Raw genomic sequence first — 26,335 nt, forward strand, 5'->3', positions numbered from 1 at the left:
TTAGCACGAAACCGCCGGTCGTTTCCTCTGAGCCCCCGTCTACCATCCCCTTCCTTCCATGAGCCTCGTTTGATACAACGATGGACGCGTTGAGTAGTGATGAGCGGCATTGCCCATATTCGAATGCACTATATTTTCCGAATATATAGACGAATATTCGTCCTATATTCACAAATTTAGCGTATTCATTATATTCGCGTATTCGAGGAAGAAAACAGTGAGGGGGGAGGGGGAGGGCAACTTTACTATTGGTTGCTGGGGATGTTGTTCATAACCTCTGACAAGTGTATTTGCATCGTTCTAATTGGCCCACAAGTGAAAAGAAGGAATATGCGCATATGCGGAAAAAAGTGAATATTCGTAATTTCAAATATACAGCGACCCCCCCCCCCCCCGACCTACGATGGCCCCGACATACGATAATTTCAACATATGATAACATCGCATACAGACTGCTTCAGCTGCCACCGGATAGCCATTTACGGTGCCCCGTGTGGTCCGCTGACGATCACTTACCTGTCCTCGGGGCTCCGGCGCGTCCTCCTCGGGATCCCCTCCATCATTGGCGCTCTCCTTCGTTGTCACCACGTCGCCGCACGCGGTCCTGTCATCCAATAGGAGCGGCGTGCGTAGCGACGTGATGGCGGCGACAGAGAGCGATGTTCCCAGGCAGCAGAGACCTTCCCGGTGCGGCAGGGACACCCCGGGGACGCGGCGACAGCGATGGAAGGCGACATCCACGGCAGTGGTGACGAGCGGTGACGGTCCGGAGCGGTGGGGACAGGTGAGTATAAACTCCAATACCAGTGGTCTTCAACCTGCGGACCTCCAGATGTTGCAAAACTACAACTCCCAGCATGCACGGACAGCCAACGGCTGTCCGGGCATGCTGGGAGTTGTAGTTTTGCAACATCTGGAGGTCCGCAGGTTGTAGACCACTGTCCTATACTTTACATTGCACGGATCCCTCAACATACGATGGTTTCAACAAACGATGGTTCATTTGGAACAGATTACCATCGTATGTTGATCGACACTGTATAACGAATATATTCGTAATATTCGCGAATTCCCAAATTTGCGATATTCGCGACAAAAATTTTAAATGCGAATATTCGCGCCCAACACTAGTTGTGACTTATTCGAGTCGAATGGAGACGATTCACTGTATAGTGGAATTTATTTTCCTCAGAAAGTATCAAGCAGCTGGAATTCTCCGGACTCATATTTACGAATATTTATTATTAATTTGCGCACAGACTTTGCAGAACCTGACGTCATAATATAGTAAAGTGCACAGAATGGCGCACGCAGGGTGGACAAGTCATCACCAGGTAACCGGGGTTGTCACTTGACAGACAGCGGCCTGATGAGCGGGATTGAACGCGACCTTCCGATCCGCGGCCTGACCAGAAGGAGCGCAATGTTTTTTCACATGTTTAACCGTAAAAGAACTCGGATGGCACAACCGCTTCCTTTCACATTCGCGAGCTCTCAGAGTCTATCGGGTTTGCCGTGAGGCTTTGATCGACCCCGACATATCTGGAACTTGTGAACATCCTACTGTTCTTAAAAATGGAGTTTACAGCACATCCCGTACTATAGACACTTGTTCTCTCTCAATTTACAATTGGATTTTTCAATGTACAAGAAAATCCATAATTCTACAAATTCATAGTCACATGTTGGTGAACAGTTCTCTGCTCTTATGTATAGTAAAATCCACGAGGGAGATTTATCAAGGGATTTAAAGGGTATTCCGGGAAAAAACTTTTTTTTATTTCTTTATTTCTTTATTTATTTTTTATCAACTGGCTCCAGAAAGTTAAACAGATTTGTAAATTACTTCTTTAAAAAAAAAAATCTTAATCCTTTCAATAATTATCAGCTGCTGAAGTTGAGTTGTTGTTTTCTGTCTGGCAACAGTGCTCTCTGCTGACATCTCTGCTTGTCTCGGGAACTGCACAGAGTAAGAAGAGGTTTGCTATGGGGATTTGCTTCTAAACTGGAAAGTTCCCGAGACAGGTGCCATTAGATAGTACTTAGACAGAAAAGAACAACTCAACTTCGGCAGCTCATAAGTACTGAAATGATTAAGATTTTTAATAGAAGTAATTTACAAATCTGACCAGCAAAAAAAAAAAAATTAAATAAAATGTAGCCAGCACCTGAACCCAATGCACGGGTGCACGCTGCTGTGGCGAGTACAAAACATGTAAAAAAAGAAAATGGCAGCAGCACACTTGGTCAACGAAATGGAGGCTCTTAGCACACTTTTTGATTGAAACGTGTCCCCCCATCCACCACGCAGAGGTGGCCTCATATCGGATGGGACCCCAACAATAGCTCACCTCTCCTGGGCATACAGCCTCTGACTGGGTGACATGTTGGATCCACTATCAATCCAAACCACCTCCTGTGAAATAGGGGAGGGGATGCACGGTGGGACGGGGGGGGGGGATGCACGGCTACATAGGGAGCCTATGCCCCCAAATTGCACAGTAAAAACAAAAAATAAATAAAATGTAGCCAGCACCTAACCCAATACACGGGTGCAATTTGGGGGGAGTGGCTCCCTACGTAGCCGTGCATCCCGCCGTGCATCCCCCTCCCCCTGTCCCGCCGTGCATCCCCTCCCCTATTTCACAGGAGGTGGTTTGGATTGATAGTGGATCAAACATGTCACCCAGTCAGAGGCTGTATGCCCAGGAGAGGTGAGTTATTGTTAGGGTCCCATCCAGAGAATGGGACACAACTTGTAATAATGTACAGCCTGTTCCAAATTATTATGCAAATGATATGTAAGTGTCACAAAGATTAAATATTTTTTTTTTAGTTTAACTCATGGATGCATTGTGTCTCAGGCTCATTTGATCACTGAAAACAATCTCGTACATCTGTGATAATTAGATTGCCAGGTCAGCCCAATTTAAAGGGGTATTCCAGGCAAAACCTTTTTTTATATATATCAACTGGCTCCGGAAAGTTAAACAGATTTGTTAATTATTAAAAACAGATATGTGCAGCTCAACCACAATAAAATGAGCGAGGTTAACTAAAAGCTCTCCCCCACAGAGAGATATGGGAAAGTGGCAAAAATCGATTATTAGTCCTCAGCTCAATATCAAAGCGATTAAATGGTAGATGTCTGGTGTCAAAAATAGAGAAAAAGAAGGATATGATAAATATTATATTGTTTATTATAAGATATTAAATGATGCGTTCCCGCAGGGCCCTACGGTAGCGCACAAATGGTTAAAAGATACAATAAAATATAAAGGAGCAATTGAGTATTACACTACAGAGCGAACATGAATAGTATTGATGATACACTCAATTACATAAGTTGATGTAGCCAATGTATCTAATATAGCTACCAGACATATAGTGCTACACTTATCAGAGTGATAATGTATCTGGTGTGCACAATAATGGAAATGTGGGCATGAAAAATAAATAATAATATAAAAAAAAATAAAAAAATGGAAATGTTCCTCCTAGAAAGAAATTCTGATTGAGATGCTTATTGGTCAAAGAAACCTTCTATACAATAAGTGTTCAAAGATATCGTGTAAATGATAAATAAATGGCAGTCCTGTAAATGATAGAGTTGTATCCTGTAAAGTAAATATATATCCTAGAATTGTCCTGAAAAAGTGTCCTGTAATATAATAATGTCCTGTAACAGGTATAGCATACAGATCCGTTTGTATAATGAATATAGAAGCTGGATCGCTGTTACCGGTTTTTCCACTCCACATTCAAGTTGTCTGCAAAAGAAATATAATGTCTGGCACAGTTGTGGCACCGCTGGTAGGCAGATGGAAGATGGTCAGATGCGCTCTAGCCGGGGCGGCGTGATGGTCGCAAGATGTGCAGCCGCTCTTACCGGCGAGCTGTCCCTTGGCGTCTGACGTCAGAGGTCAGCTGATGGCAGGTCAGCTGACCTTGAGCGGGAGACTGGTAAGCACTGGATAACGTTGGATGCAGATAATTGGTACGTGCAGATAGAAGTAATATTCCAGTAGTGGAGGGTTCTGTACCGGTTTAGCAAATAGATTTCAATGCGGATCCATAAAGTAGGTGGATGATGGGTGGTAAATGAATAAAGTCTCTCCAGAGAGGAACTCTCCGATAAACGCTATATAACTGCAGCTGTAGTGTGAACTGGATATAACTTGCAAAGGCTCAATCACAGTCACCAAACGCGTTTCGGGGTTCAAAGCACATTATTAGTACCCCTTCTTCACCACTCCCAGGATGTGAGTCATCAGAGAGCAGTTAGACAGAAAACAACAACTCAACTTCAGAAGCTAATAACTATTGGAAGGATTAAGATTTTTTTATAGAAGTAATTTACAAATCTGTTTAACTTTCCGGAGCCAGTTGATATTTAAAAAAAAGTTTTTAAATGTGGCTGATTCAGAGCACAGACGGGTTGGTGCAGATAAAGGCACATCGGATCAAGAGAGCAGCTGCTAAAATACCATTACATAGCAGCAAACAGATATTTGAAGCTTCTGGTGCCTCTGGAGTCCTACGGACATCAAGGTTTAGAGTCCTCCAGAGTCTGTGCATAAACCTTCTATTCGGCCACCACTAACCAATGCTCACAAGCAGTAATGGCTGCATTGGGCAGAAAAATACATGAAGACTAATTTTCAAACAGTCCTGTTCATTGATGAGTGCGGTTCAACCATGGATGGTCCAGATGGATGGAGTAGTGGATGGTTGGTGGATGGCCACCCTGTTCCAACAAGGCTGCGATGTCAGTAAGGCGATGGTGGAGTCATGTTTTGGGCCGGAATCATGGGAAGAGAGCTGGTCAGCCCCGAAGGTGTAGAGATGATCTCTGCAAAGTATGTGGAGTTTCTGAATGACCACTTTCTTCCCTATTACAGAAAGAAGGACTACGCTTCGTAATAAAATCATCTTCATGCATGACAATGCACCATCTCATGCTGCAAAGAATACCTCTGCATCAATAGCTGCTATGGGGATAAAAGGAGAGAAAGTCATGGTGTGGCCTCCATCCTCCCCGACCTCAATCGTATTGAGAATCTTTGGAGCATCCTCAAGCAAAAGATCTATGAGGGTGGGAGGCAGTTTACATCCAAACAGCAGCTCTGGGAGGCTATTCTGATATCTTACTAACAAATTCAAGCAGAAACTGTCCAAAAACTCACAAGTTCAATGGATGCAAGATTTGTGACGCTGCTATCAAATAAGGGTCCTATGTTAAAATGTAACGTGACCTGTCAAAATGTTTAAAAAGTTAAAATTTTGTTAAAAGTTTAATTGAAGTAGCTTTTGATTTCAGTAAATGCTGCAAACACAACAAATTACAATTTTTAGTTCTTTACAACCTAAAAATTGTTTTGAAACGTAATGTGCGTAATGATTTGGAACAGTGCATTGTAAGTGTTTTATGTTTAAAAAAAATCCTGTTATCATTAGAATTGTTCTCTTAATAGTTGATAACATGAGAATTATGCTGACTGTTATTTACATTAATTATTTAGGTGAATAAGAAAAATATCATGTGCATAATAATTTGGAACAGGGTGTATATGTTCCTCTAATATGACTGGCACAGGAACACAGTACTATCTGTACCAACATCATTTATAGGGAGAGACAGGGAGGCAGTACTATCTGTACTTACATAATTTAAAGGCAGACTCATATATGTACTTACTGAATTTACAGGAAGAGGCATTATTATTCATACCTACATAAGTTACAGGAGGCAACAGAAAGGTAGTGTTATCTGCACCTACATCAGATAATGGGAGAGAGAGAAAAACAGTACTATCTGTACCTACAGTATATCATTTATATAAAAAGACAGGGAGAAAGAGAAGGAATCAGCACTATCTGCACTGTAATTGATGAGGACAGACAGGGAGGCAGTAGTCTGACCTTACACCATTATGAGACAGTGAGGCTGCATCAATTACTAAGGGAGACAGGGGGACAGCACTATCTGTGCCTACATTATGTATTTGGGAAGTTGGAGATAGTGTATTATACTGTATACACCTTTATTATTTAGTCAACTTTTAGCCGTGACTCTTCTGCTTCTGGCAAGGTGACCACTGCAGTACAATGACATCTCTGCTGGGAGCGGCCGGTCTCCCCATCACATGGGTTGCGGCCGTTAATGGTCCCAGCTATTGTAGTGTTAGGAACCATTGCAGGCACACGTGGAGGAGGTAGATTATATTACAGAGAGATAATAACTCATTTCTGAGACGTTTTCTTTTAAATACTTAGATTTTTGGGGGGATTTACATTTTTACGAGTTTCATTCTGAACCCTGACCACAATCTGTCACAACAGAAACAGCTGTAGCCGAATGTGCCCCCCCTTATATTTGAGCCCTGGTCTCCTGATTGTTTCCCTTCTGCTAATGACAAATGACAGATTTCTCCTTGCGCTGCGCCCGCAGGGTTAAGTGACTGTATTATCATTAATGAGTCATTACAGCAGCTGTCTACGTCCAGAGACGCAGGGTGTGCGCCATTGTTACATACCAGGAATTCTCCATCTGCGCCGCTACCTGTGCACGGATAATCTGTTGTCATTTCTTCTACTCACAGAATAATATTTGTCATCTCCCTGATAAAGCCGTAATGTTCTTAATGAAGCTGAATATGGAATAATTGTGGTTTGATTGAGCTTAATGTATCGCATTGTTCTAGATGTTATAGAACACTATGTAATTTCATATCACAAACCGACTGCAATAGGCAAAACTGGGATACAATGAGGGAAAACATCACAGATTGCTGAGAGAAATAGCAATTAGATTTTTTTCTTCTGTGGAACATTTTTTTTTATAATGTTTCTTTTTTTTTTTTTTTTTCTTTTTTTTAATTACCACATTTCATATAATATATAAAGCACTGGATAATATGGAAGATGATATAAGACACAGTAGATACAGAATAATAGGAGATATAGCCATAGATAACATCAAGAAGGACGAGCAGTAAGATCACTCTAATCAAGGAAGTATCAGGTGTCATTTAAAGGGGTACTTCGGTGGGAAAAAAAAAATATATATATATATATATATAATCAACTGGTGCCAGAAAGTTAAACAGATTTGTAAATTACTTCTATTTAAAAAAAAAAAAAAAAAATCATATTCCTTTCAGTACTTATATGCTGCTGTATGCTCCACAGGAAGTTGTGTAGTTATTTTCTGTCTGACCACCGTGCTCTCTGCTGACACCTCTGTCCGTGTCAGTAACTGTCCAGAGTAGGAACAAATCCCCATAGCAAACCTCTCCTGCTCTGGACAGTTCCTGACACGGACAGAGGTGTCAGCAAAGAGCACTGTGGTCAGACTGGAGAACTACACAACTTCCTGTGGAGCATACAGCAGCTGATAAGTACTGGAAGGATTAAGATTTTTATATAGTAATTTACAAATTTGCTTAACTTTCTGGTACCAGTTGATTAAAAAAAAAAATGTTTTCCACCGGAGTTTCCCCGTTAAAGGGGTCCTCCGTTGTTAGACATCTTATCCCCTATCCATAGTGTGTTGAGAACGGCAGGTTCAGGAGGCCGTGATCGTGATGTCCACCTCCCACAGACATAAATGGAGGGGCGTGGCATGACATTATGAACACGGAAGCTCCAAGCCTCCGTGTTCCGGCCCCTGCCGCCACTGCCGTTGCTGCCCGTCGCTGGGAACCCCTGCGATCAGACATCTTATCCTCTATCCTTTGGATAGGGGATAACATGTTTTTAGCCCGAGTACCCCTTTAAAGGGGTTATCCAGGAAAAAAAATAAATAATTATATATCAACTGGCCCCAGAAAGTTTTGATTTGTAAATTACTTCTATTAAAAATTCTTAATCCTTTCAGTACTTATGAGCTTCTGAAGTTAGGGTTGTTCTTTTCTGTCTCTTTGATGACATGTGTCTCGAGAACCGCCCAGTTTAGAAGAGGTTTGCTATGGGAATTTGCTTCTAAACTGAGCGGTTCCCAAGACGCGTGTCATCAGAGAGCAACCTTAACTTCAGAATCTCATAAGTACTGAAGGGATTAAGATTTTTAATAGAAGTAATTTACAAATCTGTTTAACTTTCCGGAGCCAGTTGGTATATAAAAAAAAAGTTTTTTCCTTTAAGCTTTATGCCCAACATTCACCATATTCTACCTTTTCCTATTAATACAATCATTATCACCTGACAACATGAAGTGGTGTAGAATGCCAAGTCCCATCATGCACTGCCACAGCTTCTTCCATGTTGTACGGAGCGTTGCGGTTCTAATGAGGACGAACTCCCCCGGTGTGACGCGATTAAGAACATCACAGAAGAGCGGCTCGGTAATGACTATTAGATGGCGCCGTCTATCACCCGGATTCCAGGCTATTTGTTCTAAGGTGACAAGTAATTCAAGCACCTTTAAACATGTAAATGTAAATGTTTGCGAGTGTCAAAGTTAAAGGGAAATCATCAAGTCGGAAATGTTAATTTTATTCAGAATGGAGAAGCCTTCGGGATCCCTTGGGTAGAGGTGAAGGTACTTTGCATGCAGCGAGCACCTGCTAGTCCTGCGCTCCGCTATGTGTCGGTGTCAGGGAGTTCACTACATGGTAACAAGGCAGGAGACAACTTTCCGGAAAATCATGGGTATTTTTTCTTCAGCTCTACAGTAAATCAATACTTGATGTGAAAGCTAGTCAATAGGTGGACCCCATGTGAGCGAGGACATCTTCATCCTCATGGCTGTGGCTAAAGCTCATAAATCCCATCTACGATGGTCAATGTATCATTACACCGGAATCTTATAATGTTGGTTTGGATAAGAACCTAGAATATCCAAGCGGTTGGATGACGGTTCCTCAGGTCTGTTGTATATCTGTATGGCTACCATGTAAACTCTACTTATGACCCAATAAGGGGCATCAACACAGGAAGAGGCCCATGTCATTGAAATAGTTTCTTTCTATTGTTTTTGTAATTTTGCTACAAAAAAATAAAATATTAGAAAATCAAGCGCACTCACCATTAATGATGCTTCTTCAGTGTTCTTTATTTCGTGTCACTGTGACAAGGTTCAGGGGGGGGAGGTTGCGGGAGAGGTCAAACAGGCCTGTTTGACCTCTCCCGCAACCTCCCCCCCCCCTGCACCTTGTCACAGTGACACGAAATAAAGAACACTGAAGAAGCATCATTAATGGTGAGTGCGCTTGATTTTCTTCTTTTTGATTGAATATTGCACTTATATTCCTCACGCAAGCTTTGCACCACCACCAGTTTCTATGTTCACCTGGACGTTGCTGTAGCGTGCCGGATCACTGGATAGTCCGCAGGTGTGTGAAGCTGCGGTACCAGACTGTCTATTTCTACTCCTAATAAAATTAAATATTAGTTTTAAAGAAAATCAGTCATCAGTGTCACCCGTCGGTTCAGACAGGTAGTGCAGGTGACACTGATGACAACTGTACAGAGTACTTACCTTGTTCCGTTCCGTGTTGTCGTTCGCTGGCAATCCTCTTCGTTATCTTCAGTTTCGGGCCTGACTTGGAGCAAGGGTGGAGCCTAGTTACATCACCGCTGCTGTTTTGCTAGAAGCCGGACCCAGCAGAGAACAGCAGCGGTGATGTCACTAAGCTCCACCCATGCTCCAAATCAGGCCTGGAGCTGAAGATACCAGGAAGATTGCCAGAGAACTACAGCATGGAATGGGACCAGGTAAGTATTGTTATCATCAGTGTCACCTGCACTTCCTGTCTGTACCGACAGGTGACACTGATGACAGATTTCCTTTAAAACAGATCTTCACCCACAAATTATAATAAACAACCATTGGGTCAGCTATGGGCTCGTTCACACGGCTGTTGTGCTCCGGTAAAGTGAGCTGTGTTGGAAGGATTAGAGGGGAGCAGAGGAAAAAATACTGCATGTCTGTATTTCATTTTTCTCTATTAAACTTCATTAAAATAACAAACTCCTGATGGACCCAATTAAAGTCAGTGGGATCTGTCGGGAACCGTCGGTGTTAGTTGTGCTCTGACCCATTCAGGGTCCTTTCTAGTGACGAGCGGCAGGGGCCATATTCAAATTGGCGATATTTCGCGAATATACAGTATGAACGAATATTCGTCAAATTTGCACATTCACTCTGTTTGTTCCCTTTTTTTTCCATGCAAAAATTTGTAATGAAATTTGCATAGTGCGCATGGGCGATTAAATCTTTTACCTGAAAGAAGGGAGGGATCAGTGTCCTCTGGAAGTGCCGATATTTGGGAATATTCACATATACAAAATATTCGCGCTCCACACCGACTCACACGGTAAATAATATCGGAGCCTTCTTTGGACCACAAGCTGGAAGCGGGGAGGGATGATCATGTCATTGTTGTGATGTGTACTGTGAAGAAGAAAAAAAAAACAATTATTCCTCATTACGAATATATACCTCTATATTCTAAATATTCTCGAAATCGCGAAGTGCCGATATTCACGGTAAAAATTAGCATTTCAGATATTCGCGCTCAACACTAGTCCGGCACACACACAAAAAAAGCACAGAACGGACCCAGAATGGGTCAGAGCACAATGGTTCTGTGAACCTAAAGGGGTACTCCGCTGCCCCAGCATTCGGAACATTTTGTTCCGAACGCTTGGAGTGGGCAGTAGAGGTTGTGACGTCACGGCCACACCCCCACGTGATTTCACGCCATGCCCCCTCAATTCAAGTCTATGGGAGGGGGCGTGGCGACTGCCACGCCCCCTCCCATAGACTTGTATTGAGGGTGTGTGTTGGGATATCACAAGGAGTGTAGCTGTGACATCACGACCCCCCCCGCCTGCACCCAGCATTCTAAAAGGTGCTGCACAGAGATCGCAATGGTCCCAGCTGCGGGACCCCCACAATTAGACATTTTATCTGATGTCTAGGGGCGGAGTAAACCTTTAAAGGAGTCCTCAACTGGAAAACATTTTTCTTTTAATCAACTGGTGCCAGAAAGTTAAACAGATTTGTAAATTACTTCTATTAAAAAAAATATTAACCCTTCCAGTACTTATCAGCTGCTGTTGTGATCCACAGAAAGTTCTTTTCTCTTTGAATTTGCTTTCTGTCTGACCACAGTGCTCTCTGCTGACACTTCTGTCCATTTTAGGAACTGTCCAGAGTAGAAGCAAATCCACATAGAAAACGTATCCTGCTCTGGACAGTTCCTGACATGGACAGAGGTGTCAGCAGAGAGAAATGTGGTCAGGCAGAAAGGGAATTCAAAAAGAAAAGATCTTCCTGTAGATCGTAACAGCAGCTGATAAGTACTGGAAGGATTAAGATTTTTAAATAGAAGTAATTTACAAATCTGTTTAACTTTTTGGCATCGGTTGATTTAAAAAAAAAAAAAAAAATGTTTTCCAGTGGAGTACCCCTTTAAGTTGTTCCTTTGGGCTATGTTCTTGCATGGTAAATTCCATTGTATTTGTAGCCATAAAATAGTAAGGCTGGTTTCACACTAGAATTGCCAAGAAGAATTCAATTTTGACATTTAGGCACAGGAGTCCCACTGCTGTAATTAGTCCTGTACATTCCAGAAATTATATATTTGCCCAAAAAAAAAAAATATATATGCTTTTTGCAAAAACACCATACGGCATCATTCACAGTATATTGTACCAGTATTTGTTGATTAAAGCCAAGAAGGGGTGGAAATCTCTTTATAATGGTCTCTATTTATGACTTTACAGTGGTTTAAAGGGGTATTCCGGGCAAAAACATTTTATCCCCTATCCAAAGGATGTCTGATCACGTGGAGCTCGCCGCTCGGACCCCATGCGATCTCCCTGCAGCACCCGCATTCTATGCGGGAGCTGCATCTCCAGTTTTGGAAACCTCCAGGTTTCCGGGACAGGGGACATGACCTCACGCCACGCCCCCTCCATTCATGCCCAGAATACCCCTTTAATTCTCAGTGTTTAGTTTTTTAATACACTGAATTTCTATTCAATCATTTTTTTTTTAATCCATTCCTTTCCATTTTTTTTACACAAATTCACTTCCTTTGGCTCAAAAAATTGCATCAAAAACTTTTTTTAGAAAAAAAAAAGGGTGTAAAGTGGAACCCATTTCTCAGCAAATGGCGATAGAAGTACAGCGTAGCAGTGGAAGATGTGTGTAGGCGTAGAAAGTCGTGACCTTGGGTGACCTTGCTATCAGCTCAGAGATCATGAGGCACTAACGGCAGATATATCTACAAGAGAGAAATTAGAAATTCCAGTTTAAAGCATAATTCATACTATTATTCTACATCAGCCAAAAAGTCATGACCCTAAAAGCAGAATTTCTGTAAATGAGGGTAATAAAACCGCTGCGGTGACCTTTGTGAGTCCCTCACATCGTCGATGACTTTACAAGTTAACAATGATGTTATTTGAAAGGAAAAAGTGCCACATAGAGATACATTCTGATGGAAATAAATCATTGAACATAAATGAATAATCACATCATTAATTAAGTTTAATTGTGTATTATCCTCTTCAGTAACAAGGTCCTTCAGTAATCACACCGTATGAAGTGCTAATAAAAAATACCGTCATCACAACAAGGTCAAGGTTATTAGATATTTATGGTGCCTGAAGTTTTTCCAAAGTTTCGTGTTTAGTTTTCTCTCGATTCATTTTATGAAATGCAAATAGAGAAATCATTTAGTAGAATGGGGGACCATAAAGGTAAAGCTGGCAAAACACATGGGGGGCATTTATCATTGTCTTTAGAGCTGTTTTTGTGTGTGGGTTTGCACAGCGCTGCACCTCGGGCTATGTTTTTGCGCCTTTTTGGTTTATACTTTTAAAAAATAAAAAAAAGTGTGCACAGACCAGCTGTAAAAGGGGTGCTCCGCTGAAAACATCTTATCCCCTATCCAAGGATAGCCACTGGGGACCCCCGCGATCTCCGTTGCGGCATCCCTCCAAACTCCGCTCCGTGCCTGATGACAGACGATGCCAGCTGCCACACTCTGTCCATTCATATCTATGGGAGGAGGCGTGACGGCTCGTACACAGCCTTCACACCTCCTCCCATAGATGTGAATAGAGAGGGTGTGGCAGCTGGCATCGTCAGTCATCGGGCACGGAGCGAAGTTAAGAGGGCTGGCGTCACTAACCCGGAAGCTGCAAGGTTCTATGTTCCGGATGGCACTGCTGCCAGCCTGGAGAGCCCAAGTGGCGGGACCTCCGCAATCTAACATCTTATCCCCTATTCTTTGGATATTTTTTCAGCGGAGTACCCCTTTAAAGTTAGACTTTTGCAGGGGTAATGCATTTATCAACTGAGACTTTTTGTAAAAAGGTGCAAAAACCGGGGCAAAACCACCGAAAAATCTCTAAACTACACCCGCCCAGACTTAGCTTAGCTTTTTGGTGGATGTGAAGAGTGAAAATTCAGAAAATGTGTACCTCCAAAAATGCCCTGTGACCTTATAATAAATTTGGTGCTCCTACACATTACCAGCACACAAAAAAAGGTGTAGAAAAATGCTTCACTTACACCTGGAATGATGAATGCCCCCCATAGTTCTTGTTTGCCGCCAGCTATCTACTACAACCCTACCCCCATACACATGCTATATAAGTGGTCTCAAACTGTGGCCCTCCCGATGTTGCAAAACTTCAAAAATTAGAGTAGCAGGGACTCCTATCAAAGACAGGGTTCCTTGCTTCTTCCATAGCACAGAATGATTGCATGCACTTTGGAACAGTTATAGTGTGTGAACAGTCCCTTATTTATTGTAGCTTTTTTTTTCTCCTTGTTTTCGGACTGTCATCTCATGGACAGTAAGGAGATTTTCTGTGGAGGACAAATACTGTGTGATGCATCATTTCTCCTGTGGTGGTGCTGCAGAGAAATTGAGCACTTACTACCAGATTTCATGTCCATGTTCCTGTACAGTAAGTGGTGGGGCTGTGTGAGTCTGTAAACTCGCTGACCTGAGGACTTTGCAGCCGAATAAAGATAGAAAGCAGCGATGCTGTGAATCACCACTTACACTCCTTATATTCAATCGGTCAAATGCTCTTTTCCTGCTCAATGAAGGTTCACTAAGCAGAGAGGCATACAATATAGTACATGCCTCACCGCTTTTTATGTAATTTATATGGCATCCTAACAGCATGGCAACTATTTAGAGTAACAGGGACTCCTATTAAAGACCGGGTTCCTCACTTCTTCCAAAGCACAGATTACTGATATGCACTTTGGAACAGATGTAGTGTGCGAACAGTCTTTTATTGTAGTTTTTCTTTTCCTTGTTTTGGATTGTCAACTCTTAGCTAGTAAAGAGATGGGCTACGAAAAAATTTAGTGGAGGACCAATACTGTGTAATGCATCATTTCTCCTGTGGTGGCGCTGCAGGGAAATTGAGCAATTACTACCAGGTTCCCAGCTGATCTCTGGGAATCCAAGCATGGAGACACCTTGTGAGCTTATTTTATCGTCTAGGGACCCATCTAACAAATAGTTGTCCAAGATGGAGAACCCCTTGAAAGGACTTCACCAGAACCTGGCATTAAAGGGGTAATCCGCCCCTAGAGATCTTATCCCCTATCCAAAGTATAGGGGATAATATGCCTGATCGTGGGTACCCGCCGCTGGGGACCCCCGCAATCTTCCTGCTGCACCCGCCATTCGTTTAGAGCATCGGGTGCAGCTCGTGACGTCACGCTCGCACCCCGCTTGTGACATAACGGCCACGCTCCCTCAATGCAAGTCTATGGGAGGGGGCTTGATGGCCGTCACGCCCCCTTCCATAGACTTGCATTGAGGGGGCATAGCCGTGACATCACGAGAGGGGCATGACTGTGACGTCACGAGCCTCCGCCCCACATCGCCAGTCATCCGTCATGGAGCGAAGTTCACTCTGTGCAACGGATGTCTGGGGTGCCGCAGCCAAGATCGCAGGGGTTCCCAGCGATGGGACCCCCCGAGATAAGACATCTTATCCCCTATCCTTTGGATAGGGGATGAGATGTCTTGGGGCAGAGTACCCCTTTAAGGTTTTACCAGTAAAATCTTTCACAAAGCAATTCCCTAATATTATTAGAGAAAATAACCTCCAAACACTGAAAGGTGACATGTAAAGATTCAGATATTCTGATGGCTTCATCCGATGTCAAAAAGGCTTTAGGGCATTGTTCCCCAACCTGCGGTTCTGCGACTGCTGCCAAAACTACAATTCCCATCATGTCCCGACAGCCGAAGGGCAAATTACAACACTATTCACTGTCAAAGTAGAGCTTTCTGCCTGGGAAATGAAAGTAGGTGTAAGTGATCCTTTACGTTTAGAGAGGGCGTGAACATTTGCGCACGTTTCTCGAAAGAATTTGATTGACAGGCCAGAGCGAAATTACGTAGGAGGCATTGGGATAAAGTGCAAAGCATGCATGCCATTAGAGGCGATAGGCAAAACAGACATTATAGTCAAAACACACACACGCACGAGAAGGCTGACCTTTCATTGCCTAAGGGCGCCAACCATAATCAAAGTACATAATAATAATATGTGGTTAGAGCTAATATCAATGTAAGTGGCAGATCAAATAAATACATGGCTGCGGGGAAACAGGATTTAAAGAGACTTCTTATCCTAATTGTTTAAAATGTTGTGGTTTTGATATTTAAAATATTCAGATATCAAATTAGAGGCTTCGTGAGCATTGATTTCTGCGCGGTGAAAGCTTTGCGCATAAACAGGAGAATATATTGACCCGGGCACTCGTTGTCGTATAAATATTCCAGACAACGCGGCCATTATCTCCCATATCTTCTTATATGACGAAGATGAACGATTACATGGCATGGTTTGTCCTCATTCTAATCATTGAGCTACAGTTAACGAGACCCGTCCTTTCTATAGACTTCACAAGAAGCCACCATCTCCGTTGAGACCTTCATAGGTCCCTAATGGCATGGCCACCTAGACTGTAGCTCTGGCTTCGAGATTCATCGGCCCCTAATGGCATGGCCACCTAGACTGTAGCTCTGGCTTCGAGATTTATCGGCCCCTAATGGCATGGCCATCTAGACTGTAGCTCTGGCTTCGAGATTCATTCGGGCTATACAGAGAAGTTAACAGGTCCCCAACATCTTAGATGTGTGTCCCCCAACCTGTAGCTCTTCAGTTGTTGCAAAACTACAATTCCCATCATGCCCTGACAGCCAAAGGCTGTCAGGGCATGATGGGATTTGTAGTTTTGCGACAGCTGGTGAGTCACAGGTTGGGGAGCATACCAATTGTCTGGTCTCCATTGTTCTCTCTCCTTACTGCTTCCGAAAAGAACCCTTGGAGTAGGACCTGAGACATGACGGCCAGTGATTGGCTGCACAGGCAGTCCCATCTCCAAGCACTCAACTAGCTCGTAGGAAGAAGAGAGAGCATCAGAGGATCGGACGAAGATGAGAAGACCAGGGTTTGGTCAATGGTATCTATCAAGCTGAACATCCACCCATTCTTCAGATCAGCAACATGAGGCACAAGTCCGGGCTGGGCAATTGGGTTGCTGCGGCAATTATATAACGATAAGTGGGTTCCATCCATGAGGTCATTTCAAATTTACTAGACTTACACATTGAAATCACTGGCAAACTACATTTCTCCATGCCAATCTGAATGGACAGGTACTCAACTTTGCAGGTACCCTTTAAAGGGGGTTTTCAGCAAAAGAAACAATCTGTGTTTGGTGTCAAAAAGTATAATAAAGCAAATTACTACTATAATTTTATTATCCATAAGAAAGGGGCGGAGTCACTGATTATCATATAAAAAATATACACTGCTCAAAAAAAAATAAAGGGAACACTAAGATAACACATCCTAGATCTAAAAGAATGAACTAATCGTATGAAATACTTTCATCTTTACATAGTTGAATGTGCTGACGACAAAATCACACAAAATTTATCTACTACCCCTGGGCATGCTCCTGATGAGGTGGTGGATGGTCTTCTGAGTGATGTCCTCCCAGACCTGGACTATAGCATCCGCCAACTCCTGGACAGTCTGTGTTGGATGGAGCGAGACGTGTTCCAGATGTGCTCAATCGGATTAAGGTCTGGGGAACGGGCGGCCAGTCCATAGCATCAATGCCTTCCTCTTGCAGGAACTGCTGACACACTCCAGCCACATGAGGTCTAGTATTGTCTTGTATTAGGAGGAACCCAGGACCAACCGCACCAGCATATTGTTACGCCGAGCGCTCCGGGTCCCCGTTCCTCCCCGGAGCGCTCGCCTCATCCTCGTTGCTGCAGCGCCCCGGTCAGATCCACTGACCGGGTGCGCTGCGGTACCGCCTCCAGCCGGGATGCGATTCGCGATGCGGGTGGCGCCCGCTCGCGATGCGCACCCCGGTCCCCGTACCTGACTCGCTCTCCGTCGGTCCTGTCCCGGCGCGCGCGGCCCCGCTCCCTAGGGCGCGCGCGCGCCGGGTCTCTGCAATTTAAAGGGCCAGTGCACCAATGTTGGTGCCTGGCCCAATCTTCCCAATTAGCTTAATTAGTTTCCACCTGTGCACTCCCTACTTTTACCTCACTTCCCCTGCACTCCCTTGCCGGATCTTGTTGCCCTTGTGCCTAGTGAAAGCGTTTCCTTGTTTGTTCCTAGCCCGTGTTCCTGACCTCCTGCCGTTGCCCCTGACTACGATCCTTGCTGCCTGCCCCGACCTTCTGCTACGTCCGACCTTGCTTCTGTCTACTCCCTTGTACCGCGCCTATCTTCAGCAGCCAGAGAGGTTGAGCCGTTGCTAGTGGATACGACCTGGTCACTACCGCCGCAGCAAGACCATCCCGCTTTGCGGCGGGCTCTGGTGAAAACCTGTAGTGACTTAGAACCGGTCCACTAGCACGGTCCACGCCAATCCCTCTCTGGCACAGAGGATCCACCTCCTGCCAGCTGGCATCGTGACAGTAGATCCGGCCATGGATCCCGCTGAAGTTCCTCTGCCAGTTGTCGCCGACCTCCCCACACTGGTCGCCCAGCAAGCCCTAAAGATCGCCCAACGAAATCACCAGCTGGCATACTTGACCTCCGTGACACTGCAACTTCAGTCACAGATACAGCAGCTGCTGCCGCAGTTACAACAACTTCAGTCACAGACACAGCAGCTGCAACAACCATCTCCTCCGCCGGCTCCTGCAACTCCTCCGCAGCAACCGGCCGCTCCTAACCCCTGCTTGTCCCTGCCGGACAAATTTGATGAGGACTCTAGACTCTGCCGTGGTCTCCTTTCTGGAAAGGCCTTGTCTGGGGCCACACCACTCTGGGACCGCAATGATCCTGCCACAGCCACAGTCCAGTCCTTCTTCGCTGAGGTCCGTGGTGTCTTCGAGGAGCCTGCCCGAGCTTCTTCTGCCGAGACTGCCCTGCTGAACCTGGCCCAGGGTGTTTCTTCCGTTGGCGAGTACGCCATTCAGTTCCGTGCTCTTGCTTCCGAGTTGTCCTGGAATAGTGAGGCTCTCTGCGCGACCTTTAAAAAAGGCCTATCCAGCAACATTAAAGATGTTCTGGCCGCACGAGAGACTCCTGCTAACCTACATGAACTCATTCATCTTGCCACTCGCATTGACATGCGTTTTTCCGGATGGCGTCTGGAGCTCCGCCTGGATATGGACTTTGTTCGCACGAGGCGTTTTTTCTCCCCGGCTCCTCTCTCCTCTGGTCCTCTGCAATCCGTTCCTGTGCCTCCCGCCGTGGAGGCTATGCAAGTTGACCGGTCTTGCTTGACACCTCAAGAGAGGACACGACGCCGCATGGAGGATCTTTGCCTGTACTATGCCGGTACCGAACACTTCCTGAAGGATTGTCCTATCCGTCCTCCCCGCCTGGAAAGACGTACGCTGACTCCGCACAAAGGTGACACAGTTCTTGATGTCAACTCTGCTTCCCCACGCCTTACTGTGCCGGTGCGGATGTCTGCCTCTACCTTCTCCTTCTCTACTATGGTCTTCTTGGATTCCGGATCTGCAGGAAAAATTTTTTTGGTCTCTCTTATCAACAGGTTCTACGTCCCTGTGACCAGTCTCGCCAGACCCCTCTACATCTATTGTGTTAACAATGAAAGATTGGACTGTCTCGCGCGTTTCCGCACAGAACCCCTCCTAATGTGCATCGGACCTCATCACGGAAAAATTGAGTTTTTTTTCCTCAGGTTCTTTGGCCCCAAGAAGAGGGGGAGACCCAAGGGGGGGGGGTACTGTTACGCCGAGCGCTCCGGGTCCCCGTTCCTCCCCGGAGCGCTCGCCTCATCCTCGTTGCTGCAGCGCCCCGGTCAGATCCACTGACCGGGTGCGCTGCGGTACCGCCTCCAGCCGGGATGCGATTCGCAATGCGGGTGGCGCCCGCTCGCGATGCGCACCCCGGTCCCCGTACCTGACTCGCTCTCCGTCGGTCCTGTCCCGGCGCGCGCGGCCCCGCTCCCTAGGGCGCGCGCGCGCCGGGTCTCTGCAATTTAAAGGGCCAGTGCACCAATGTTGGTGCCTGGCCCAATCTTCCCAATTAGCTTAATTAGTTTCCACCTGTGCACTCCCTACTTTTACCTCACTTCCCCTGCACTCCCTTGCCGGATCTTGTTGCCCTTGTGCCTAGTGAAAGCGTTTCCTTGTTTGTTCCTAGCCCGTGTTCCTGACCTCCTGCCGTTGCCCCTGACTACGATCCTTGCTGCCTGCCCCGACCTTCTGCTACGTCCGACCTTGCTTCTGTCTACTCCCTTGTACCGCGCCTATCTTCAGCAGCCAGAGAGGTTGAGCCGTTGCTAGTGGATACGACCTGGTCACTACCGCCGCAGCAAGACCATCCCGCTTTGCGGCGGGCTCTGGTGAAAACCTGTAGTGACTTAGAACCGGTCCACTAGCACGGTCCACGCCAATCCCTCTCTGGCACAGAGGATCCACCTCCTGCCAGCCGGCATCGTGACACATATGGTCTCACAAGGGGTCTGAGGATCTCATCTTGGTATCTAATGGCAGTCAGGCTACCTCTGGCAAGCACATGGAAGGCTGTGCGGCCCCCCAAAGAAATGCCACCCGACACCATTACTGACCCACCACCAAACCGGTCATGCTGGAGGATGTTGCAGGCAGCAGAACGTTTCCACAGCATCTCCAGACTCTGTCACGTCTGTTACATGTGCTCAGTGTGAACCTGCTTTCATCTGTGAAGAGCAGAGGGCACCAGTGGTGAATTTGCCAATCTTTGTGTTCTCTGGCAAATGCCAAACGTTCTGCACGGTGTTGGGCTGTAAGCACAACTCCCACCTGTGGACGTCGGGCCCTCATACCACCCTCATGGAGTCTGTTTCTGACCGTTTGAGTGGACACATGCACATTTATGGCCTGCTGGAGGTCATTTTGCAGGGCTCTGGCAGTGCTCCTCCTGCTCCTTCTTGCACAAAGGCGGAGGTAGCGGTCCTGCTGCTGGGTTGTTGCCCTCCTACGGCCTCATCCACGTCTCCTGATGTACTGTACTGTCTCCTGGTAGCGCCTCCATGCTCTGGACACTACGCTGACAGACACAGCAAACCTTCTTGCCACAGCTCGCATTGATGTGCCATCCTGGATGAGCTGCACTACCTGAGCCACTTGTGTGGGTTGTAGACTCCGTCTCATGCTATCGCTAGAGTGAAAGCACCGCCAGCATTCAAAAGTGATTAAAACATTAGCCAGGAAGCAAAGGAACTGAGAAGTGGCCTGTGGTCCCCACCTGCAGAACCACTCCTTTGTTGGGGGTGTCTTGCTAATTGCCTATCATTTCCACGTGTTGTCTGTTCCATGTGAAATTGATTGTCAAGCAGTGTTCTTCCTGAGTGGACAGTGGGATCTCACACAAGTGTCAGTGACTTGGAGTTACATTGTGTTGTTTAAGTGTTCCCTTTATTGTTTTGAGTAGTGTATTTTATTGATATACATTAAAACATAGTTACAAAGAAAAAAAATAAAAAAAAAAATAAAATAAAAACATCACATGGGAGGGAAAATCTCCGTTGGAAAGAGAAAAATGCGCCACCATAGCGGTCCTCAGTGTATTGTATCTACATCAGTCGTATGTATACATTCTTATAACTTTGCACCTTATAAGTAGTAAAAGATTTTTTTCACTTGGGGATATTTGCAACATGAGGAGCAGTCACCCCATACTACGTGTATAGTGTATTTTTGTGATGTGGAATTGTCTATCAACTGGGATTCTCCCTCCCATGGGATGTTTTTATTTTTTTATTGTGTAACTATGTTTTAATGCATATCAGTAAAATATATATTTTTAAATGATAATCAGTGACTCCGGCACTTTCTTGTGCATTATCATGTATTGGACTACACAGTGGGTCGCACATTAGTTGATATAGAGCACTTGCAGTTATTCACTATTCACAAGTATTATTTTAAATTGTCCTTCTTTGCATATTTTTGTTATTAGCCATAGTGCAGAGATCTTCCATATCGGCTGTGATCTTTCCTTTGTAAGCTGTGACGTCACATCACAGGCTCTGAATGAGACCTCCCATCCCTCCTACCCTCTTTCCCTCCTAACTCCTGTCTATTGAGTCACACATCTAATGAGCAGTAATAACAGCTCCTCCCCTTCACATCACTGGTCATGTCCTCATAGGCAGTGGTCTCCAAACTGAGTCCCTCCAGATGTTGCTAAACTACAACTTCCAGCATGCCAGGACAGCCAACGGCTGTCCTGGCATGCTGGAAGTTGTAGTTTGGCAACATCTGGAGGGACTCAGTTTGGAGACCACTGGTAACTGTAGTAGTCTAGAGGTCGCAGCGATCACCTAAAATACATAGAGCTCAAGTAGTTCCAAATATATTTCACTATGTGATGTTATGCCTTCATTATTCAGACCCTCTGTCATGCTAACAATCCCTCTCCATTGCTTTTTTTCCCCACCTAAAATGGTTTCTTGCAGAATTACACCTACTAAATTGTATCACTCAGGCGCCTCCATTCGGGCCCCCGGGTAAGTGGAATTGGTAATTTCCCCCCATGTTATGGCTAAAACCCTATGCTTGGCCCAATCCCCTCCGTGGCTTCATGTCTCATGGCTGCCCCCCCGTGCATAACTCCGCTGCCCTCCCGCTAAGCTGGCACTACTAATACTACTATTTGTATTTTATTATTATTATTTTTTATTATTATTATTATTATTATTATTATTATTATTAATTATTATTATTATTAATTATTATTATTATTATTACTAATTATAATTATTATTATTATTATTATTATTAATAATAATAATAATAATAATAATAATAATAATAATAATAATAATATTAATAATATGTATTATGATTATTATTATGAAGAAATATTTTAGGAGTGAAATGCTTGGCAGCACAGAGGATTGTATTGGCTCAGCTAGATAAGGATTCGTGACGGGGAAATATAATGTAGCGTAGTCGTGATTCACTTAGAGGTAATTTGAGTAATTGTGGCCTAATTGTTGCTTGTTCTGTAATGAGACGAAACTCTGCGGAGCCGTACCTGCGCCTGGTTAAAATCCGGAAGCTGTCAACTTATTTTAGTACTTTTCATACTCACAGTTGGTGCAATGTAACAAAGTATAATACGAGATGATTTAAGAGGGAACAAAAAGAAATTCATTGATCTTCAGAAGTCTTCTATGGGGTGTAACAAGTCCCTCAGTGACGCCACCAGCAGAATAGTGAGTACAGCTCTGCAGTATAATACAGGATATAACTCAGGATCAGTACAGGATAAGTAATGTAATGCATGTACACAGTGATCTCACCAGCAGAATAGTGAGTGCAGCTCTGCAGTATAATACAGGATATAACTCAGGATCAGTACAGGATAAGTATTGTAATGTATGTACACAGTGACCTCACCAGCAGAATAGTGAGTACAGCTCTGGAGTATAATACAGGATATAACTCAGGATCAGTACAGGATAAGTAATGTAATGTATGTACACAGTGACCTCACCAGCAGAATAGTGAGTACAGCTCTGGAGTATAATACAGGATATAACTCAGGATCAGTACAGGATAAGTAATGTAATGTATGTACACAGTGACCTCACCAGCAGAATAGTGAGTACAGCTCTGGAGTATAATACAGGATATAACTCAGGATCAGTACAGGATAAGTAACGTAATGTATGTACACAGTGTCCTCACCAGCAGAATAGTGAGTACAGCTCTGCAGTATAATACAGGATATAACTCAGGATCAGTACAGGATAAGTAATGTAATGCATGTACACAGTGATCTCACCAGCAGAATAGTGAGTGCAGCTCTGCAGTATAATACAGGATATAACTCAGGATCAGTACAGGATAAGTATTGTAATGTATGTACACAGTGACCTCACCAGCAGAATAGTGAGTACAGCTCTGGAGTATAATACAGGATATAACTCAGGATCAGTACAGGATAAGTAATGTAATGTATGTACACAGTGACCTCACCAGCAGAATAGTGAGTACAGCTCTGGAGTATAATACAGGATATAACTCAGGATCAGTACAGGATAAGTAATGTAATGTATGTATACAGTGACCTCACCAGCAGAATAGTGAGTACAGCTCTGGAGTATAATACAGGATATAACTCAGGATCAGTACAGGATAAGTAATGTAATGTATGTACACAGTGACCTCACCAGCAGAATAGTGAGTACAGCTCTGGAGTATAATACAGGATATAACTCAGGATCAGTACAGGATAAGTAATGTAATGTATGTACATAGTGACCTCACCAGCAGAATAGTGAGTACAGCTCTGGAGTATAATACAGGATATAACTCAGGATCAGTACAGGATAAGTAATGTAATGTATGTACACAGTGACCTCACCAGCAGAATAGTGAGTGCAGCTCTGGAGTATAATACAGGATATAACTCAGGATCAGTACAGGATAAGTAATGTAATGTATGTACACAGTGACCTCACCAGCAGAATAGTGAGTACAGCTCTGGAGTATAATACAGGATATAACTCAGGGTCAGTACAGGATAAGTAATGTAATGTATGCACACAGTGACCTCACCAGCAGAATAGTGAGTACAGCTTTGGAGTATAATACAGGGTATAACTCAGGATCAGTACAGGATAAGTAATGTAATGTATGTACACAGTGACCTCACCAGCAGAATAGTGAGTGCAGCTCTGGAGTATAATACAGGATATACAGGATAAGTAATACAAAGTAACCCAAATTGCCATGTAGGAAAGAAAGCTTGCGCATTATATAAGGTTAGGTAACGATAAGTAAAATATGTATTACCTTCAAATAAATACTTTAAAGACTTTTTTTTCAAATACACTATTACCTAGATGTTTTTCCTCTATAAACCTCACATTAGTCCCATTTCCATAGTAGATATTCCCTGACTCTATAGACTGTAGCACATAAGTATTAGTATTACCCGCCCGGCTCTACCTGATATCGTTTGATGGGCATTTTCAATCTAAACATCAGGAGGAAGGAAATGAAGCACGCCATTCTCACTGCTGTCTGTCTGTCTACCCTGTAAAAGCCCATAATTACCGTGTCTCCAGATATGAAATCTACATCAAGCACAAACCACCGCGAGCAAACAAGACTCGTGCGTCTGATACGGATTCAACCGCCTCCTGAGCCTCAGATCCTCCCAAGAGTCGATTTCTAGGTTAAACCTTCTTATTTTAGTTCTTCATTTCAAAGACTCATATACCTAATAGCATTGGAAGCCCAAAAATAAAGACTAAATAAATAACTAAATAAAATAAAAATAAATAAAATAAAATAAATAAATAACTAAAATAATAAATAAAATAAACACATAAATATGTAACTAATATAATAAACAAAATGAAAATGAATAAATAAAATACCAATAAAATACAAATAAAAATAAATAAATAAATCAAATAAAAATAAACAAGTAAATAAATAAATAAGTACAATAATAAGTAAAATAAAAATAAATAAACAAAATACAAATAAATAAGTAAATAAATACATAAATAACTTAAATAATAAATAAAATAAAAATAAATAAGCACAAATATATAGCTAAAATAATAAACAAAATAATAAAATAAATAAAATAAAAATAAAAATAAATATAATAAACCAATAGAAATAAATAAAATAAATAAATGAATAAAAATAAAATTTCCATTGACCCTTATAACAGTGGTCTCCAAACTGTGGCCCTCCAGATGTTATAAAACTACAACTCCCAACATGCAGGTGATTACCAGATTGTTGCAACCTCTAGATTTCTACATTTACCAGTGGTGTCCTAACTGTCACTGCAGCTGCCGTTGGCTGTCTGGGCATACTGGGAGTTGTAGTTGTGCAAAATCCGGAGGGACTTAGTTTAGAGACAATAGGCAGAAGTTTCACAAGGGCGTAGTTGCACCAGCTATGGACTAAAAGACATCATACCAAGATGCCGCAATTTTGCCAGCAATGGCTGTCCGGGAATGCTAAGACTTGTAGTTGTGCAACATTTTGAGGGCCATAGTTTGGAGACCAGTGTTCTGTAAGTTAAAAGGGTACTCCTGGGGAAGACATGCATTTTTTTTTTTTTTCATTTTTTTTCAAATCAACTGGTGCCAAAAATGTAAACATATTTGTAACTTACTTCTATATAAAAATCTAAATCCTTCCAGTACTTATCAGCTGCTGTATTCTCCACAATAAGTTGTATAGTTCTTTCCAGTCTGACCACAGTGCTCTCTGCTGACACCTCTGTCCGTGTCAGGAACTGTCAAGAACATGAGAGGTTTACTATGGGAATTTGCTCCTACTCTGGACAGTTCCTGACACGGACAGAGGTGTCAGCAGAGAGCACTGTGGACAGACTGGAAAGAACTACACAACTTCCTGTGGAGCATACAGCAGCTGATAAGTACTAGAAGGATTTAGATTTTTTAATAGAAGTCATTTACAAAATGTGTAGAACTTTCTGGAGCAAGCTGATATGAAAAAAATAAATAAAAATAGTTTTCCACCGGAGTAGCACTTTAAGTTCACAGAGAAGTGTTATCAGTTCAGGATCCAGAGTGGAAGCAGGTAAAAAGCCTAATTGGCTGCATTTGTGGGAGTGGCGTGGGGTATATAAACTCCCCTCTCCCTCAGGTAGGGGCGTATGACTCGTGGGCGGTATTTCTCTTGCAGGATACCGTGTTAGGGCGTACGTCTCGGAGGTGTCAGTTGTTTGCAGTGGGTTGCAGTTATTTCGTGTTTCGTGTTTCAGGTCGGTAAGTATTCACTCCTGCCGCAGGCCCAGGCCCCTGTACCGTTTACCCGCCTGCCACCTGCTCGCTGCCGCTCTG

At 43.7% G+C, this 26,335-nt stretch overlaps 1 protein-coding gene across 2 annotated transcripts in view; it reads left to right on the forward strand.

Moving 5' to 3' along the window:
- Positions 1 to 26,335, forward strand: part of PCDH11X (protocadherin 11 X-linked) — a 1,464,252-nt gene that overhangs the window by 1,422,919 nt on the left and 14,998 nt on the right. Inside the window, exon 6 of one of the 2 annotated variants that reach the window (XM_056538960.1) lies at positions 21,947 to 21,997. The exons of the other annotated variant lie outside the window; for it this stretch is intronic. Coding sequence (XP_056394935.1) covers positions 21,947 to 21,997 — 51 coding nt within the window. The remainder of the gene's footprint in view (positions 1 to 21,946; positions 21,998 to 26,335) is intronic. 2 annotated transcript variants of the gene reach the window in all.

The sequence above is a fragment of the Hyla sarda genome, chromosome 9 (genome assembly GCF_029499605.1).
Source record: "Hyla sarda isolate aHylSar1 chromosome 9, aHylSar1.hap1, whole genome shotgun sequence".
Taxonomy (NCBI): Eukaryota; Metazoa; Chordata; class Amphibia; order Anura; family Hylidae; genus Hyla; species Hyla sarda.